Raw genomic sequence first — 21,152 nt, forward strand, 5'->3', positions numbered from 1 at the left:
TCCTTGCCTTCACAGAGCATACATTCTGGGTCACTCTTCTTTTAATGTGTTAATAAATAGCCAGGAAACTTGTGTACTAGAGGCAGTTTACTCTGTATAAAATACCCCCCACTCCTTATTTCAGAAGAGACACAGAGTTTCAATCTCATCAACTGGCATAAGACATCTCTCAGAAATGGGGCAGAAATTTCTATTCAGGATTCTTTCAGTGCTTCTCCTTTCCCTCAATTCTGTCACTAATTCAAAAGTAGCCAGAAAAAAAAAAAAGTAGCCAGGCAAAGAAAAAAAGAGACCCAGTCACATGGCTTAAGTGAGCCATTTAGCAAGGCAGAGGTGCGACTCCAGTGGCTATTTCTTCGTTTCTGTTCTGATACTCCTAGAAAAAAGTAGGGAAGCACCAAAGGCAGAATTTGCCACATTAAAGCTTGTTTCTTAAAAAAAAAAAAAAAAAAATTAAAGCTTGTTTCTAATAGGTGCTGATGCAACAAGAAGGTAATGCCTACCATTCTGATTCTAAGTACACAAGGTAGAGAGCTGTATTGCTAACTTTATGTCTCATAAAGTAACAAAGAAACCAAATTCATTTGTGAGAAGCTAAGAACTAATATTTAAATAGATGAAGGTCTAACCCTAGTGGGCTGGGTTAAACAAGCATTATACACATACAGCTATGGATACTAGTAAATACACATAAGGAGGCCTGAAAGGCAGCACAGACTCTCTGATTCTAGGAACACATCATAAAATATTAAACTATTCAGAAACCCAGTTGTAGGTAAACTAGAATCTTTTATAAACAGATCTCAGATATTATTATATATCTAAACTTGGGCTTGCCTCAGCAAGCTCTGAGCTAACTTTAGTTCAGTTTCCTGAATATGTTAGAGGCTCTTTTATCCTCTGTCAAGGCTCTAAGAATTTCTGGCAAGGATCAAACACAAATGGAATGGGAACAACTGAACTGTGCTCCTGATAATTTATCCACAGCTTCTACACCAACCAGTGGCAACTGACTGGCTAAGTGGAAACTGATAAAAAGAAAAAAGAAACAACCTCCACAAATATCACCCATCGTATAAGTTATCAGGCTAAATTAGCAGGTAAGCAAACGTTTGTTTGTTTGTTTGTTTTGGATATTCAGGGCAAATATTAGTTATTTCTTTTTAAAAAATGAGGTGTGTTTATTTACTCATAATATCAAGAGCATTTCAAATGTTAGGCCTTCCCTTGCTAATTAATATAATCATAACATCAGGTCCCAAACCTAATGGGGAAGACCCTAGTCATTTTACATTGATTTAGAATTGAGTAATAGGTGCAACTCAGATTTTTTCAATGCCAAGCTTCTTACACGGAAGAAAGGCATTTTGAGGCCTTGGGATTTGATCACAGACCTCTAGAGAGTAACAATGTAATTGTTCTTTTTTTCTAAAGATTTTATTTTTAAGTACTCTTTACATCCAAGGTAGGGCTTGAATTTACAACCCTGAGATGAAGAGTTGCATGCTCTACCAACTGAGCCAGCTAGGCACCCAATTAATTCTTACTAAAAGGAAGTAGAGCTTTAATCAGGGGGTCAAAAGCCATGACGTTAATTCAACACCTATATATGTGTTGAGGTGAGATGAAATTTCTTATAGAAAAAATTGGTTGAGATGAAATTTCTTATAGAAAAAATTGCAATGCTGAGGATGGATCTGAACTTTCAAATTCCCTTTTAGGCTTCAAGATTCAAGGTTAAGAAATTAAAATTTTAAGAGCCACAGCATAAAGAAAAACCTAATACCTAACTGGTTTGGAGGTTTATTTCATATTCCTGTTAGGAAGAAGATTGACAAAATCTAATAACCTAATTCATCAAGTTAATCAGAGACATGTAATTAAAAATGGCAGTTTGTACATAATACCCTAACATTAGAATTGGCAGCAAGTCCAGTGTTTCCTTAAATTCCTCCAAAATTTACATGGAATTGACAACTGAAATAAGACAACTCAGGTGCATTTGATTAACTCCAGTTCTCACTAAAAAAAGATATCACTGAAGTTTATTCTAATTGTCCAGTCAAAGTAATATTTTGAATTTTAAATAAATATTTGCAACAACAGCAACTATGAAATTATTCCAAGAAAGTCCGATTATTGCTTAAATTTGGAAACCTATTACAAGTGTCAGGTGAACTTAATTCAGCAATCTGAGGATTGAGGTAAGTCTGAGAAGTCATCTGCCTCTGCTTTATTTCTGATAAGATGTCAACCTGTTTGCAAAGCTCATCTATCAAAGGATGTTAAAACTTCTCTCAGTGACTAATTTTGTAATTTGATTACAAGCAGTTCACAAACAGTAACCTGATAAAATAACTTCTGTCCTCAGTAACATCAAGAAATACTATTCCTTAAGCTTACACTGCACCTTTGCCTTTAATTTCTTTTCACCAAGAGTCTTACATCATGCCACTGCATGCAATGTTTATCCTCAAGGAAGCTACATTATAAAGTCCCAATGTCTAGACAGGCAGCTCACCCAATTCATCAGAGAGAAAGGTTTCAAAAATATGTAAATATTAAATTCTAGCCAAAGAACAAAGCAAAGTCATTATCTAAAATTAAAATAGACTTCAGATGTGACACTAATAAGCTAAAGAACACTGTTTTCAAAAGAAACAGAGCTTGAAGGAGTTTTAGGATTCATTTTTTTTTAGCCTATCACCATGAAATTCTTAAGTTAAAAAAATGTATTATATTCTGTGTAGCCATTAAAAACAGATTTGTTTAAAAAAAAACAGTTTTGTTGACATGGAAAGATATCCAAAATAAAGTGTGAAGTAAGCAGGTTATACGTCAGCATTTATATTTTTATCTCATTTTTGTTAAAAAAAAGTGCTCTGACACATATTGTTTTCTCTGTTCAATTCTGAGCTCAAATCAATTGTCGAAACCTTCATAGTCATAAAGATCAGTAGTAAAACCTTTTTGTCCATTGCTCAAAACTGATTAGCCTTTCATATACACACACATTTCCCCCAATCTCATTCATCCATGAGCAAGTCTTGTTATCTACTGTCACCTTTTTTTTTTTTTAAGGTTTTATTTATTTATTTGACAGAGAGAGAGAGCACAAGCAAGTGGAGTGGCAGGCAGAGGGAGAGGGAGAAGCAGGCTCCTGCTGAGCAAGGAGCCAGATGCCAGGCTCAATCCCAGGACCCTGGGATCATGACCTGAGCAGAAGGCAGATGCTTAACCAACAAAGCCACCCAGGCACCCCTACAATGTCAACTTTTAAACACACACAAACACCCCTCCTCACCCTCAGACATAAGTCTTATTGTTTTAAAGATTTTATGTATATGTGAGAGAGAGAGAGATAGAGCATGCGTGCGTGTAAGCATGATGAGTGGAAAGGAGCAGAGGAAAAAGGACAAGCAGACTCCATGCTGAGTGTGGAGCCTGATGCAGGGCTCAGTCCTACAACCTTGAGATCATGACCTGAGCCAAAATCAAAAGTTGGCTGCTTAACCAAGTCAATCAGGAACCCCAAGTCTTACTGTTTTAAATTACTTTATACTTTGGCTTCTCAGAACTACAGAGATCAATCAGGGAGACTAGTATGTCTTCTGATACTCAGATTTGGCTATTTTCATTATTGATCCACTTTAGTAAGAGCAAAGGTCAGAGAATCTGATATACTCTGACAATTCTCACTCTCTCTCTCTCTCTCTCACACACACACACACACACACACACACACACACACACACACACACACACACGAAAGACCAGAAGGATGCTAAGAATGGTTTTCTCAGAGTATAGGATATACAGTGATTTTTACTTTCTTCTTTATACCTTCCTGTATTGTATGAGTTTTGAAAATTTTATGTTTAGAAAAAATAAACCCATTTTCATTTGGGGAAAATATCAATGTACTATAAAAAACAAAACCCCAAAAGTCCTTATTTTTTAAAACTCTACTGCAAATTACTCAAAAAAACATCTCCTTGTACCTTATCAGCACCTTAGTTCTGGTTAAGAACATTAGTTAAAATTACTTCAAATGTTAGGTAAGTTTTTCATTTCCCAGTCTATTTTTTTTATTAAATGGGTCTTTGATAATGTGCAAGAGTACTAAAAAACCAGTCTTCATTTCGCCAGCTATGGTTTTCTAAGTACTGAAGTTACTGCTTGATACTGTATTTGAAATGCAGAGCTTCCCTGGAGGAAAAAATGGTTTAGTCTGATTTTCAACTCTAAATGTGGGATTTGGTGCCACTATCTGTTGTTGGGTTGTTAAAAAAATAAAGGCAGGGCTTTCAGTTGACTATCAAACTTTTAACCTTATGCACAAGCCCCAGAATGAGAATTTTAGCATTCCAAATTTAACTCAAAACAAAAGGCCTTGCTTTGACTATACAAATGCTCCTTTCAGTTAGAAAAGTGCTAATTTGTCCAAAGTCATACAATGTATTCACTCATTTTCTTGAAGATGACTCACTCAATAATCTGAAACATAATGACTATGTGTTTGTAACAATTCAAAACAACTGTAAAATGGCTTGCTATTAATTCAGAAGCATCAGTTACATTTTCTGAATTTATATCTTATAAATGTAAAGCAGCTGAAGCTGCATAGTTTAGCAAGGCAAGAAAAAAGCTAATTGCCAACTCTGTCTTCTTTTTTTTTTTTTTTTTTTAAGATTTTATTTATTTATTCATGAAAGACACAGAGAGAGAGGCAGAGACATAGGCAGAGGGAGAAGCAGGCTGCATGCAGGAAGCCCAATGTGGGACTCGATCCCAGGACTCCAGGATCACGTCCTGGACCAAAGGCAGACACTCGACCACTGACCCATCCAGGCATCCTACCAACTGTGCCTTCCTAACTGCTTCCTTAATGCTCTCCTGTGGTTAAAATTATTTTAACATTTAGAAGTGCAAGCTAAACTCCAGAAGGTTATCAAGGAGAAAAAGATAAAGTGATGACAGATCTCAAACTCTACCAAACCACAAAAGTTTTGGAAACTATAAACATGTATCTAATGGACATCAAGTATGTGCAAGTGACCATTACGGATTTTAGAGGAGATGTTCTCAAAATGTGACTCCTGGATAAGCAGCATCAACATCACTGGAAGACTTGTTAAAAATGCAAATTTTTACTGCCTTCCTCTCCCCAGATCAAATGCTGTGTGTGGAGTCCAGCAAATGGCAGTTCAACAAAGCTCTGCAGGTGATTCTGATATACTCTAAGGTTTGAGTATCACTGCTTTAGAATATTAATCCTATAAGAACTGTACCTCACTTTGTTCACTTATAAAGAAGTGTTTATGATAGAAGTATATAAAAATATAGACAAGACTTACATAAATGTATGCTGTGATTTTTCAGATTAGGATAAAAAATAATTGTGTAAGGTTTTCTTTTTTTTTTTATTCACTTATTCATGAGAGACACACAGAGAGAGGCAGAGAGAGAGAGAAACATAGGCAGAGGGAGAAGCAGGCTCCTTGCAGGGAGCCCAATGTGGGACTTGATCCCTAGACCCAGAATCCTGCCCTCAGCTGAAGGCAGATGCTCAACCACTGAGGCACCCAGGTGACCCTGTGTAAGGATTTCTTATTTCATATTCTTTAAATTTCAAGGGAAACTTCTCACTCAACAAAAATTTGTTGCCATTTTAAGAAGGTGATACAGGCAGCATTTGAGAGAAAAAAATGACAGAATTTGAACACAGAATGATTGAGTGAAAAATCAGTTAATTACCACTGAATTCAGAGACCTGATCATCAATTTTTTTAGAGTCATTCTTATATTCTACTCATTTTCTTTCTTCCCATTGAAAAAGCAGAGATCAACCATCTGAATTTAACATGCTGACAGAAACCCAATTTCCAAATTACCACCCCAACCTAGAAGGGCCCATCACCACAGGCTTAGATTAGTGGTACAATAACTACCTAGTAGACCTCCATGACTTAAGATGGCTTCCTCCTCCCTACTATTCTGTATTACTTCTGAAGAATCTCTCTCTCTTAGTAATCTCTACAACCAACGTGGGGCTCAAACTCACAAGCAGAGACCAAGAGTTGGATACTATACTGACTGAGCAAGCCAGGTGCCACTCTCTTAAATACTGTAGTTATTCCATGTAATTCTTTGCTCAAAACCTTGTAATGTTTCACACTACTGCTTACTGAAGAGGCAGAGGTATTATCTTCAAGTATTAATCTATCTAGAGGGTCAGATAGGGAATATAAATGAGTGAAGTAGGCCAATATGAAATATTAAATGGGTAGAAATGCTCTTTACTTTTCATAAAGAAACATATCATCTCATTTTTTTCCTATTTTAATTAAATATTCTAATATATATATTTTTTAATTTTTATTTATTTATGATAGTCACAGAGAGAGAGAGAGAGAGAGGCAGAGACACAGGCAGAGGGAGAAGCAGGCTCCATGCACCGGGAGCCCGATGTGGGATTCGATCCTGGGTCTCCAGGATCGCGCCCTGGGCCAAAGGCAGGCGCCAAACCGCTGCGCCACCCAGGGATCCCCTTAATTAAATATTCTAAAAGAAAACTAACAGTGAAGAAATGATGACAAATGGTGACACCTGGCTTTACAGTCTAGGAGACAATAGGATATAGGGGAATTATGGTAAATTAAGAGCCAAGGCCATATCCATGTCTGCCCCTCCAGGTCTAGCAAGTTTTGTCATGTGAGAATAAGGTCCCAGTGTTGCCAGAATTTTATATTTTGAAGTCAAGCTCCAATTATGGTTTTTTATGTAAAATTCCATTTTAAAATTTTGAAATTCTGGCTCAGAGTGAAAAACACCACCAATGAGGTCCAAACAAAACAGATCTGTCAGTTTGAGACCTCTAGTTTGAAGCATTAAATCCCTATCTGCCTGCCTTAGTTTTCTGGTATCTAATCTTCCTTATGGTAACAATAATCCCCAGATTTGGGCAGCATTTTATACTTCTCAATATACTTTCATATCCATTTGATCCTCTTGACTATGAGATGTAGAAAGGAGATGAGAGGAAGCAGGCTGAGACAAGCTAAGTAACTTGTCCAAGACCTGAGCCCAGGTCTCCTCACTCTAAGACCAGCACAAATCCCTGGCCCTTTTACTCTCTCCTTGTCCCTTACATGCATTTGCCTCAGTCATGCCCTCATCTAGAAGGACTGTCTTCTTTCTCTCTACCAATCTAAATTCATCATCTTTTAAGACCCAGCTCAAGGTCAGCTGTACACATAAAACCCTTCTAACTAGGGCAAGTCTCAAAGTATTCTTTCTTTTGAACTTTAGTTGTTGTTATGGTCAATAACTCACAAGCTGGTGCTTATCAACAGCCTTGAATAATCAATTTATTTCACATCATTTCACATTAGTTCATATCCCCAATTATATTCTAAGCTCTTTTTTTTTTTTTAATTATTATTCTAAGCTCTTTGATAGAGCTGGCATGTTACTCTTTTTTGTTCCACATAGTTTCCAGCACTCTGTTGGGACATTAAAAATGACTGCTTAATGTCTGCCATCTTGACAGTCTTTTGAGTAAGAGTTATAATGATAACACTAACTTACCAGCCTGATGTTATCTTCTGGTCGGAGTAATATGAACATTGCTTGGAGATGCTGTTGGAGATCACCTGGTGAAATTTATGAAACAAAAAATAATTATTCTCCATTGTAATATCAACAGAGAGGATTCCTTCTATCTTAATAACCTATATAAATGAAAGTTCTGGGTCACTGAAGGACTACAATTAGACACATAAATTAAATGTCTTTATTAATTATTAACTTCTTTTTTAAGTGGAAAGACAGATGGTAGACTGTATTTCTATACATTCACTTTTAGCCTATACTATATTAAAATTTGCTTTATGTTTGTTCAATGGGAGGTGCACTTGAAACCAATCTCAGTTCCAAACTATTGTGGATGTTGATGAAAGCAATGGTGAGATCTGCAGGGCTGTGCTTTCAGGCCCACTAAAAGTGGTAAGGAGGGAATCCTGAAAATGGGGTGTGTGATGAATGAGGTTAGAATTACCTCTAGCTTTACAAAAAGCTAACTATTTTGCCATTCTAATTTCTGTAAATCTTCAGTTGAACTTAACGTAAGAAGATTTTTAGCTTCCCCTTAGAATAATGTCAATGGTTTAAAATGATTTCCGTTATTAGTGGCTGATATTAAAGTAAGAGTATTCATTAAATATTGTGGATCCCAAGAAATATATATTCCATTGAACCTAATGTTAGGTATTTTAACATGGCCAACCATTATTTGAATACACATTTGTTTCTATACATTCCACAAAACTAAATTGAAAATTTTTTTTGTATTAAAGTATTATAGATTTCCTTATACTTCCTATTCTACACTAGAAAGCTTTGGCTAGTAGGAGATAATTAGATGAAGTACTGTTATAAATGATGACAATCCGAGAAGAAAAAACTTCATTTCATGGCCACCCAGGTCCAGCTTTTTTAAGAGTCTAAAGTGACTGACATAGCCACTTGATCATAGATGCCAGTGGAACCTGTTCTTACATTTGTCTTAAAATCTACATACAAAATCTTCCTCCAGGTAACTTCAACTGTAACTGTGAGAGGAAATACTAATATGTGCAAGAAGCGGTGAGGGGCAAGAAGAAAGAGAAGTAGACTAGCGAACAGGTATTTGTTTAAAAGGTCAGCAAGTCTGAAAGCTTCTCCTTTTCCCCTGATGTTTCCTTCTCTTAAAGAATAGTTTTCTTGCCTCCCATCCCCACCCCCATTTCAATGCTGGCTTCTCACTGATTCCATTACTGCAGAATCTTTCAACTTTCAAAATTAAAAAGGAGAATCATTATGTTTGGCCAGGTCTGTTCTACCACATTTCAAACCCAGAGACACAATCTTAGTCTCACGTGTAAGAACCAGTATGGGCTCACAGGTATAAAGCCAAGAGAAATGAAAACATATGTCTGCACAAGAACTTATAAAGATTCATAGTAGCATTATTCATTAACAGTCAAAAATTAGAAACAACTCAAAAGTCTATTTACTGGTGAATGGAAAAATAAAATGTGGTATATCTACACACTAGAATATTGTTTGGTCATAAAAAGTAATGGAGTACTGACACATACTATAATGTAAATGACTCCTGAAAACATTATGCTAAATGAAAAAAGCCTGTCTCAAAAGGCCATTTATATAATTCTTTTATATGGAACTTCTATGGAACACTCAGAATGAGTAAATCTATATACCGAGAAAGTAGATTAGTGGTTGTTTAGTAGGACTGGCAGGGAGGGTGGAGGATATAGCGAATGACTGCTAATGGGTAACTGGGTTTCTTCTAGGGGTGATAAAATGTTCTAAAATTATAGTGATAATTTTTTATATACTAAAAAAACCCCACCACTGAATGTATACTTTAAATGAGTAAACTAGTGAATTACATGGCATATGAATGGTATTTTACTAAAACTGTCTAAAAAAAAAGGAGACAAAGTGTTAGGTATAAACAATGAAGAGTGACTTAAGATACATGTTATAATTGAGCTAAGCAGCTGAGGCTTTTTAAAAATTAAGATTCCTTCTGTTCTATCAGTAAAATGACTGGAGGACAGGATTTTTAAGATGGAGAACTTGTAGACGAGAGCCATTTCTGGGCAGATAGTGGCCCTAAGTCCCTACACCAAGTGCTATTGGCCCAAAGATCCAGCTGGCTTCTTGGAGGTTCAGGTAAAAGTTAAGAAGCCCTATCCCTACTGTAAAGCTTCTTATGTGAGTTGGGTATGTGGAAGCTAAGGTTTGTCAGTGAAAAGTACTGCCAATAAGCAAACTGGGTATCTGCTACTGGGAAACCTTAATTGAAAAGTCACATAAGAATTAGAGTATTTCTGTACCTTATTATTTTTCCAACACAAATTGATTGAGATATATATATACATATATATTCATAATATATGTTTCTAACACAAATTTATTGATACACACACACATACATAAAACAAGTTTTGCTAAGTGCCAGAAAAATAGTGGGAGAAAAGTGATTACTGTGCAGTACAGTGTTTTCTTTCAGTTCTACAGGACCGTTGGAGAAATGGGACTGAGGTTGTCAGCTGTTTTGAACTAAACAAAAGGCAAAGAAACCAAGAAAGGAGTGGCGTATGTGGAACTTTACCTGCATGCTTGTTGCGTCTGTGGCTAATTCTTGGTGTGGATGAGCCATTTCCCCGTGGTAGAAAAAGCGCAGCACCTTTGACAGTTAGAAAGCTCTCACTGATGCTATAAGGAAAAAAGTCAAAAGGAAATGGATTATTTAAGGAGGAAAAAATCAGAGTGAGATGGAGATCCATTTTGGGGTTATTCTCTTGCCCATCTTCCAAAGTCCCAATTTCATGGGATGAAGTAAAAATAAAATCGAAAGAGATCCTTTTATTTACATAGTCCTATCTACTCCAGACAATTTTTCTGAAACAAAACTTACAATATTCTCTATATATTAAATGGTAGCAGTTAAGAATGAAAGGCTCTGGAAACAAGATGGTAAAGGCTCTGGAGCCAGACTGCCTGGGTTTGAATCCTGGCTCTGCTGCTTCTTACCTGAATGAATTTTAGGGGGCTTAAATTTCCTTATCAATAAAACAAAAGTAATAAAACAAAGCTGTGTGAGGAGTCAATAAGAATACAGTTTTTTAGAGTGATGCCCTTATGCAGAGGGATTTTTGAATTCAAATGCAACCAAGGTATAAAGTTCTCAGTTTTGCTTTAGAAGTGTCTCTAGAAATGAAGCTGGCAGACACATCTGAGAACATTTTAGTTGCTTTTAAAATTCCCAAAGCTCCATCATAAATTTAATTCTTAGTGTCCCAAGTAGAAAATAAAAGGTACAACGGGACTTAGAGTACTGTTCAGGACAGTAGTAATATAATTTTCACTTAGACCGCTGACATGGGTGGTTTTTTTTTTTTTTTTAAGCTTTTTATTATAGAAAATTACAAACAAACAGAAACAGGATAATATAATAAACCCCCATGTTCTCACACATTTCAGCTTTAATTCAAGGCCAATCTTTGTTTCTTCTACATTCTTACTCTCTTCAACTTGTCCCTAAAGTGAAACTAATCCCAGACATTCTATCAGCAAAAAGTCTTTTAACTGGTCTGTCTGCAACTACTTCTGCATCACCGTTATCCACTTACCAAAGAGCAACCAAGGGGATTTTATATATATAAAATACACATATATATTAAATGTGCTTCCCTTTGTATTTACAAGTAAAAGTTGAAGTCTTTAGTTTAGACTTCATGGCCCTGTAACATCCAATAATATATTATTTCTCTGATTTTGTGCTAGCTTCCCTTTTGTTTGCTGTAGTTACACTGGTCTCTTTTGTGTCTTCTATATTCCAGGCCCCTTCTCAGGGCCGTTGTACTTTTTATTTTCTACTTGGGACACTTTTCTCCTGGCCATCACTATTTAAGTCACAGACCCAGCATCATCACCTCTTCCCCATCCCAATCATACTCTACCCTGCTGTTCTATTCTGTTTCCTTCAGGATATAGATTACTCACTAAAATTACATTTATTTACTTTGTATACTTGATTGTGGTTATCTCTTTATGATAGAATATAAGCTCAGTGAAGAGCAAGGATTTTATTTTGCTCAGTATGTATCCTCAACATTGGAAATAAGTGCCAACCACATATTAGGTGCTCAATGGCTATTTATGAATTAATTCATCCTGGGTTTTATTTTTTTTAAGATTTTATTTATTTATTTATTCATGAAAGACATAGATAGAGAGGCAGAGACACAGGCAGAGGGAGAAGCAGGTTCCCCCTGGGGAGCCCAAAGTGGACCCAATCCCAGGACCCCGGGATCACGACCTGAGCTGAAGACAGACACTCAACCACTGAGTTGATGTGTCCTATCACTGCAGCAGGAATTGTAATTTAGGACAAGAAAACAGAAATTCTGTAATTTCACATGTAGAGAGATAATTGTTACAGAACTCAATATAAGTGGCAGGTTAATGGATTATAAATACAAATGTTTGATGTTAAGTTAATTGGCAAATAAAATGAAAACACCTCTATAATGTTGTTAGTCATTGACTCAATTTTATCTTCAAATTAAATGGCATGAAGCTGATAAACTTTTGAGCTCACTTTCCAAATAGATTAGAACATGCTTCTAAAAACAAAGGTAAAAATCCAGATGCCACTTTAAAAATCTGCATGCCGGCTGGGAGGGGCTGCCTTTATTTTGTTTTGTTTTCATCTTTAAATAAAGCATTGCACTCTTGTGGTCTGTTTCACAAGTCTTGTCTCTTGTTACGTTCGTGGTATGCACATGTCACCCTGCTGTGGGTCACTCTGTCTTACTCACATTACAGGAACAGCCTAAAACAAAATGTCTTGAGTGACAGGATGAGTGGGGTACACCACAGACAGGAAATGAAATTCACACTTCTGCCAACACAGCAATTGTCTGCTTTACCAAATGAAAATACTTAAAAAATACAGGCCAATATTCTACCTATCACCAGACAAAGTTACAGCTGTTGGCACTTTGGTTTCTGGTAAGCAAAGTGGTCTCAACATCCACAAAAGAAGTGTATTTGTAGAGAGCTTAAAAACAACCAAGCATACTTCAGTCATTCCTTTTCTGAGACAGAGGCAGTTTCTCTTTGGCAAACACTAGTTTAAGAATGAACTTCTGGTTTGATACATTTATTCTTGCTCATACTTTAAAGCAAATCCAAGTGTGTTCTTTAAAATGTATGCAAGTGCTTTCACAGGGGGAGGGCTGAGGGAGGGCCAGGGACCCTTGCTTATTTCAAAGCTACCTAAAAAAATTCCTGATTGTAAAAGACAGACCAGGAGTCAAACTAACATAAGAGAAAAGAATCTTTTCTATTTGAATCACTTACACAAACCTCAGCGAACTTTTCTGAGAGAATAAAATGCACAACAGATACAGCTGGGTCAGGAGACTGCCGTACTAAGGTGCAATACAGGCTCCCAGAGAGTCATGGCAGACACACTCTGGATGATACAGTCAATCCTCTTTATTCTATTCTACAGATTATGACTCTATTATCATGAAAGTGGCATATACTGTTGGTTACAGGGGACCAGAAATAAAAGTGTGACTGATTACAAAAACCCTTTATCATCACTGAGCAAAAGTCAAAAAGCTCTATAAATGCTATCACAGATGGGACAGCAGTATAATGGTATGGAAGTGAAAAAATAAAATTCACAACAATAGGGTTAGGTGGTTCAAATTCAACTTGAAAATTAAATGCTTTATTTGCAGATGAATAAAATTAAATGTAAATTTAATTATATGTAATTCACATGTACTTCAGTGTAAGGTAAAAGCTTAGTATATTTGCTAGAACAGCAAAAGATTCATTTATGTAAGTATTGGTCTTTCTGAAAAAGCTTCCTGAAGATTCAATCAACATAGAGGTGGTTTCTATTTAAAAATTTAGAGAGCAAGTAAAAACTTCTACACATTTTCTGAGTTGACCAATTCTGGAACAGAAACAGGATTTCACCATTAAATTTTATGGAGCCATCCATAGGTGATTACAGATGTCTAAATTAAACACAAAACCAAAAGGACTTTAGAACCTCTATATTAAGGAAAATGCAAGATAAAGAGGATACCACTTTCTCTGTCTAAAGATGGAGAGTACTTAGCTCCTTAAGAAAATGACACAGGATCATCTTTCTAACAGAGTGACATCTTTATCTGAATACTATTGAAGGATGAGCACTGGGTGTTATACAATATGTGGGCAAATTGAATTTAAATTTAAAAAATTAAAAAAGAATACAACTGAAGATTGTCTATTCCTCTCTTGCCATGAAGATTACTTGCTCAACAAAAGAGAAAATCATTCCTAATCAGACATGTGAATAGCTAATAATAACTAATTTGACTGAATGCCTAGTGTATGCTGGGCACTAAGCTAAGCACTTCATTTAATCTTCACAACAATCCTATGAAGTAGGCACTATTTCTTTTTACCCCCAATTTATACATAGACTGACGGTCTCAAGAGATTCTTATTTGTCCAAGATCACACAGCTAGTAATCCTCAGAGCAAGAATTCAAACCAAGATTTAACTTGAAAGTTCATGCTCTGAATCACTATTATGCTGTTCTTGTTTTATGCTATACTTTATGTACGATGAAATGCAATATTTTCCCACAGAACTTTCAACAGAATAGAATTTAAGAGTACAGGAGTGAAAGAGAAGGACTGAAATAAATCCAGATCTCAACTCTTCTCATGCTTTGTTTCTCTTATCAATGTTACAAACAGAAAGACTATACACTGAGGGGAATCAAGAACATCTGGCTGAGAGATGAATCCAGATGGGCTGGACAGTAGAGAAAAGAACTGTAACTTCTGATGGGAATGACAGTAGCATTTCAGTCTTGAAAATGGAGGAAAGACTATTCTGTTTTAAATAGATTTGGGGAAGCACTCTGTGCTAATCTCTCCCAATCAAAATCACTTCCTAAAGCATGAAATTTGTTAACTGGCAGTTTGTTCTCAGGCACAGTGTAGAGGAAAGGGTCAACTAATGGAAGAAAATACTTAACTGTTCTGCAGGTGGAATAATTTTTGAAGAATGTGGCCCGGGTGATCATCCATGACCAGCAGAAAGACCAAGGAAGCAAAATAAAGCAACAACACACCTGGCCAAATTGTGGACTATCAATTGGATAGTCTCCTGTTTTACAAAAAACATACATGAAGAAATGGATCATTTACTATGGGAAATTGGGTTTCAGAAAGTGGATGCAATACTTCTATTTCAACACATATATATTAAATGTGCTTCCCTTTGTATTTACAAGTAAATACATTAAAATGAAGTAGATTTTCATGTTTGTGTTTGTAATGTTTGGTATTTCTGTCTAAGCCAAAAGTTTATAGGTAAATTATATTTTACCTATATATTGCACAAAGTAAGATGCTTGCCATTTATATAAAATCATATAAAATTAAAATACACATAACATAAACTTTTATTTTTGTCTTGAGGAATATTCATCTAGGAGAACGTTTCAAATATATTCTACTCTAACATTCTCCTTTTCTTGATATATGTTCTCTGCTCATTTAGTTGTTTAATTTTCAGATTCAGGGCACTAGGAGAGCTTCTGTCAATTCCTTAAGTGGAGAGGAATTCATGTCCCCATTTAGCGTGACCATATCAAAAAGAAAGGAAATTTCATAATAAAAAGCTTCAAATATCAGACCAGAGGCCAAAAGACTACAGAACTATCAATACCACTACCTACTAAAAAGTTTGGCTAAATAAAAAAAACAGGAAGGAAAAAGTCATTGTGCTTTGATGTTGAAACATTGCTGCAAAAATCAAAAGCATATTTCCAAGTAGTGAGAAGTTTGATCTGTAAGCCTAAAAGAACTTAGGGACTAGACTATAATGTGAGAAAATCTACATCCAAATATCATATGTACTCTTCTCTGTGATTAAATATTCGCCAATCCCATCCCCACCATACAGGGTCATATATTCAAATGACAGTATTAGAACAGGAATCAATACCTGGAACCCTCTTCCCCAAGGTATGAACTCCAGACACATGTCTATGAATGCAGGCAACAGGATTATTTCTCTCCTCATTGACAGACAAGCAAAAGTTGGGGGTACATTAGTAGACCAATTGCTGGCAAAGAAGAGAAGGACTTAGGACTCTAAGTTCTTATTCATTAACTACAACCATCAGACCATTTTAGTTACAGCTAATCTTCCACTGAAAGTATCTTGCACAATGCCCAGCACAAATGCTCTCAGATGCAGCTGTTTGTTTTTCCCCTTTCCTACTTTTCTACAGTCTAAGAAGAAAAGCAAAGGTCTATTTGTTTAAGGCTGAGGGACAAACACTTTCAGGTCTATCCTCCTGGCCTTTTCCCTATAAATCATAAATGGGAGAAAAAAACAAACCCAGAAAATTCCCTTTGTTTTGTTCATTCTGGATATTCATTCACTTGGTAAGATCTTGCAATGATTCCATTTTGTCTCAAACGTGCATCTTAGAAATGTTCAGACAGAAACAGAATGTAGGATCAATAATTTTACCACTCAACCTTCCAATTTCTACAGACTGGTGTACATTTGAATTGACATTTGCTGTTTTTGGCTGTCCAGCAACAGATCTCTGGTCTCCATTTGGGGAATTCCCCAAATGTGCCTAGTCTTGATGGCTTCCCATTCTGAACTTCAAGGGGCTTTCCAGGAACCTGGCATGTAGTTTAGGCCTGGCCAGTTGGATATTCTCCCTGAGTCTTAAGACAGGTGACCCAAAGGAGTAGAGAGTGGGGAATGGTAACATTCACTGTGGGGAGAAAGACAAGGTATAGACCAGTTTGCTCCTACTTCCTGGCCTTCCTTGAATGCCCCTGGCTCCTGCCTGTTCTCTAAGCCTCCTGTCCATTACGTGAGCTCTGACTTCCTTCTAACAAATATTCTGGTTAAGATTGTTAAAATTCATTTCTGAGCTTGCAACAGAGAATCTGATATATTAACTGAAGTTCAAAGAATTTAATGACTTGTCGCAAGTCATGCAGATGGTTAGGTAGAACCTAGACTAAGCCCCGTCATCTGACACCCAGGGCAACACTTTAACCCTTTATCCTGAGTTAGATGTTCTCACAACAGGACATTTTTAGTATATGTGCTGCCGAAGCGAGCACTCTCACAACAGGACATACTACAGGTCTAATAATTTGAAGCAACCAGCAGTTAAAAACACATCTGGTCAGTTCATCTAAAGAGAACAAAGACAGGATTTTACTGCAAAGCTTGGTGTGATATTTGTTCTATTTTTCACAGTATCCTGAAGACAAAGTTCAGGTTTGAGTGGGGGAAAGTTTAGACATTTTCCCATGAGGCAAATATTTTAATGGTATTTCTTAAAGTTGCTTTCTCCCCCTTTTTCCTTTAATAAGCTTGTTGACTATTAAACTTGCTTTAAAAAAATATCAAAAACTATATGCCAAAAGTAAAAAGTTAGGAAAATCATGGGGCCTAGGAAGGAGGGCGAGAAAGCCAACTTGAGAAGTGGATGCAAAAGAAAAAGAGGAAGGATTCAATACATAAAATCAGAAATGAAAGAGGAGAAGTAATTCACAGCACAGAAATATAAAGGATTATGAGACAAATATGAAAAATTATGTGCCAATAAACTAAACAAAAAATGGATAAATTTCTAGAAACATACAATCTTCCAAAACTAAATCAGGGAGAAATAGAAAATCTGAACAGACCATTTACTAGCAACAAAATTGAAACGGCAATCAAAAAAGTCAAACAATGTCCAGGACCAAATGGTTTCACAGGTGAATTCTACCAAACATTTAAAGAGTTAATACCTATTCTCAAATTTCAAAACACAAAAGAGGAACGAAAACTTCCAAATTTATTTTATGAGGCCAGCATTATCCTGATACTAAAACCAAACAAAGACACTACAAAAAAAAAAAAAAAAAAAAAAAAAAAGATAACTACAGGTCGATATCCCTGGCGAGCATGGATGCAAAAATCCTCAACAAAATACTGACAAACCAAATTCAACAATATATTGAAAGGATCATTCACCATGATCAAATGGGACTTATTTCAGGATAGTTCAACATCTGCAAATCAATCAACATGATATATTACATTAACAAAATGACGGATAAAAACCACATAATCATCTCAATAGATGTAAGGAAAAAAGCACAGGACAAAATTCAACATCTGCTCATGATAAAAACTCTCAACAAAGTGGGTTTATTTTATTTTTTTTTAATTTATTTATGATAGTCACACACAGAGAGAGAGAGAGAGAGGCAGAGACACAGGCAGAGGGAGAAGCAGGCTCCATGCACCGGGAGCCCGACGTGGGATTCCATCCCGGGTCTCCAGAATCGCGCCCTGGGCCAAAGGCAAGCGCCAAACCGCTGCGCCACCCAGGGATCCCAACAAAGTGGGTTTAGAGGGAACATACCTGAAAATAATAAAGGCCAGAAATGATCCAGAATCTTGTTCTAAAGAAGGTTTTCCTCCAAGGAAAGGAGAAACTGTCTCAGCTCAAGGGAGAGGAGCCCATTTCCTTTACAAGCTGAGTTAACAAAGCTGTTCAGTCGTGTGGCCTTAAACTCCAGACTTAAATACTTCTCTTTCAAAAAGGTAAAGCTTAAAAGCTGTCTGGACCAAAAAGTAAATGACCTGAACAGTTCTTTCTCAGTATTTAAATTGCCAGATGTATTGGTTACCAAGACATGACCAATATTACTTGAGACCAAATTTAAAATAGTTGGTGGGAATAAACAAGACAAAACAAAAAGATATTAATTCAGAAAAACTGTTCATCATTTCATTTGCATGATTCACCAAATACCTTCCCAGGTATTTAAAACACACCTGCAGAAGGAATGTAAGCTGTTTTAAGCACTTGGCCAAAATGTCCAACCCAAATCTGTTTTCAGATTTCTCTTTCACCCTAATGCAAAGCTTCTTATGAGGTTCAGGCCATCTTCTATTCTTTGCTGCTGTCATCTTTGGACATCCTTGTCACTATCTTTTACTTAATATTAATACCTCTCACCTAGCTCAATCTTCTCTTTCGCTTTGATTTCTACTATAATCTTAGGAGATTCCATTGTTCATATAGATAAACATGCAAGTTTTGTCCCCAAATTTCTCATCCTCCTAATGTTCAAAGACCTTCACCTGGACTCCAGATTTCTAACTCCCAGAGTCCCTTTGGAAGGCATCAGATCTTAATGGACTTGATTTCAGAAACCAAATTCCCAATTTCTGGCTATAATCTCCTCTCTTGTGACTCTCTTTTGTTCAGTCTCTTCACCGCACTCATGGCCACTTTGTTCTATATAAAGATGACTTCTGATTAGTTATTTATTGCCGAATAACAAATTAAAAAGTAGAAGCTTAAAACAATAAAGAACATTAATTCTCAGGCAGCCTGGCTGGCTCAGTGGTTTAGCACCACCTTCCGCCCAGGGCGTGAGCCTGGAGACCTGGGATTGAGTCCCATTTCGGGCTCCTTGCATGGAGCCTGCTCCTTCCTCTTCCTGTGTCTCTGTCTCTCTCTGTGCCTCTCATGAATAAGTAAATTAAAAAAATATATATATATATGAAGAACATTCATTCTCTCACAGTTTCTGTGGGTAAGGAATTCTGAGCCCCTTAACTGGGTGGTTCTGGCTCAGGGTCTCATTATCAGGATGCAGCAGGCATTTTGAAGCCCTGATGAGGACGGACAGATCTGCTTCTAAAAAGGCACCCTTGGGCAGCCCGGGTGGCTCAGTGGTTTAGCACCACCTTTAGCCCAGGGCCTGATCCTGGAGACCCACATCCAGCTCCCTGCATGGAGTCTGCTTCTCCCTCTGCCTGTGTCTCTGCCTCTCTCTCTCTCTTTGTGTCTCTCATGGATAAATAAATAAAATCTTAAAAATAAAATAAAATAAAATAAAATAATAAAATAAAATAAAATAAAATAAAATAAAATAAAATGGCTCCCTTACGTGAACCTCGGTGGCTCAGTGGTTGAGCGTTTGTCTTTGGCTCAGTTCATGATCCTGGGGTCCTGGGATTGACTCCTGCATCAGAATCTCTGCAGGAAGCCTGCTTCTCCTTCTGTCTATGTCTATGCCTCTCTCTCTGTCTCATGAATAAATAAATAAAATCTTAAAAAAAAAGGCTCCCTCAGATGGCAGATAGGAGACTTCAGTTCTCTGCCATGTAAACTTCTGCACTGTTCACCCTGCGTACTCTTATGACATGTCAGCTGTCTTTCCTCAGAGTAAATGATCCTGAAGAGAACAAATGCAATGTTTTATGACTTAACTGTGGAAGTTACACACCATAATTTTTCTCTTTTTTTAAAGATTACTTATTTTTAAAGATTTATTCATTCATTATTTTTTTTAGAGAAAGTGAGCACACATGTAAGCAAGTATGCATGTGAGTAGGGAGTGGGTGAGGGAGTGAAATCCTCAGATTCCCTGTTGAACGTATAGCCCCACATAGGGCTCAATCTCATGACCTCAAGACCATGACCTGAGCCGAAATCAAGAGTTGCATGCTCAACTGACTGAGCCACCCAGGCACCCCTCCACACCATAATTTCTGCAACACACCATTAGTTATACAAGCCAACCATATTTAATGTAGGAGGAGGCTACATAGGGATGTAAATACTCCAAGTCAAGAATCAATGGGAACCATCCTGAAAGCTGCTTACTACAGCTTCTACACTGGTTCTGTAGCTCAGATCTATTACTAGAGGTTTAGACCTATAAAATAAACTGTCTACTAGATAGCTTTTTGTTGATAATAATGACAACAACTTTACCATTATTTCACAGACTTTAATTTGTGAAAACTTGCAATTTGACATAATTGCACCAAAAGGTTCTCTTTGGGAGTTGTGTCATGGTGGTGGAAGTGGTTAGGTGTTGGTTCTGAGCACAACAAAATAAACTTAAAGATGCTGGGATTATCATTTATTGGAATATCCACCCTGTGTCAGGCATGAAGTCTGGTGTTTTAATTACTAACTCACAATAACTTTAGTAAAGGAAATCACTCTTCCCATTTCATAGATGAAGAAGCATAGATGAGAGTAACTTGCCTCAGCTTATCAATTACATAATTAGTATGATAGAGCAGGGATAAAAATTCAGGCCTATTTCCAAGTTTTTTTTTTTTTTTCCTTTCTTTAAATTCAATTCCATGGCTTCTTTAGTAGTTTGAGTTCTTTCTGTACAATGCAGTCTCATTGTAGCCTACCCACTAAAGTACCAACTGGGTTCTAAATGAGAATTCTTAAATATCAGAAAACCAAGGGTTGGTTAGTTGGTTTCTTTTAAAATTGAGTCAGTTCAGTGCTACTTTATTGTAGTCTTACAAGTAATTCTCAAAACTCCCTGGCCACAAACATTTAAAACAGTCTATAAAACACCAGTCTGTCAATTTTCCTTATCAAATCATTTCTCCTAGAGTTGTTCTCTACCTTACTAGGCTAAGAAAATGAAATAATTTGCTAACATACACTCTTGAAAATCCTTCAAAAATTTATACTCTT

General features: G+C 36.6%; 1 protein-coding gene and 2 non-coding genes across 7 annotated transcripts in view; all 3 read right to left on the bottom strand.

The window, feature by feature from the left end:
• SSH2 (slingshot protein phosphatase 2) overlaps positions 1-21,152 on the bottom strand; it is a 238,609-nt gene that overhangs the window by 52,209 nt on the left and 165,248 nt on the right. For all 5 annotated transcript variants that reach the window (XR_005364735.1, XR_005364734.1, XM_038548401.1 and 2 more), the window contains 2 exons: positions 10,184-10,287; positions 7,591-7,655 (listed from right to left, as the gene is read on the bottom strand). Coding sequence is in view for 3 of the 5 variants with exons in the window: in XM_038548401.1 (XP_038404329.1) it covers positions 7,591-7,655; positions 10,184-10,287 (169 nt within the window). In the remaining 2 variants the exon portion in view is untranslated. The remainder of the gene's footprint in view (positions 1-7,590; positions 7,656-10,183; positions 10,288-21,152) is intronic.
• LOC119873497 lies at positions 2,913-2,983 on the bottom strand. Its single transcript, XR_005365087.1, has one exon. It is a non-coding gene; the product is annotated as a small nucleolar RNA U2-30 (small nucleolar RNA).
• Positions 3,570-3,646, bottom strand: LOC119873498. The gene has a single exon (XR_005365088.1). It is a non-coding gene; the product is annotated as a small nucleolar RNA U2-19 (small nucleolar RNA).

The sequence above is a fragment of the Canis lupus genome, chromosome 9 (genome assembly GCF_011100685.1).
Source record: "Canis lupus familiaris isolate Mischka breed German Shepherd chromosome 9, alternate assembly UU_Cfam_GSD_1.0, whole genome shotgun sequence".
Lineage (NCBI taxonomy): Eukaryota > Metazoa > Chordata > Mammalia > Carnivora > Canidae > Canis > Canis lupus.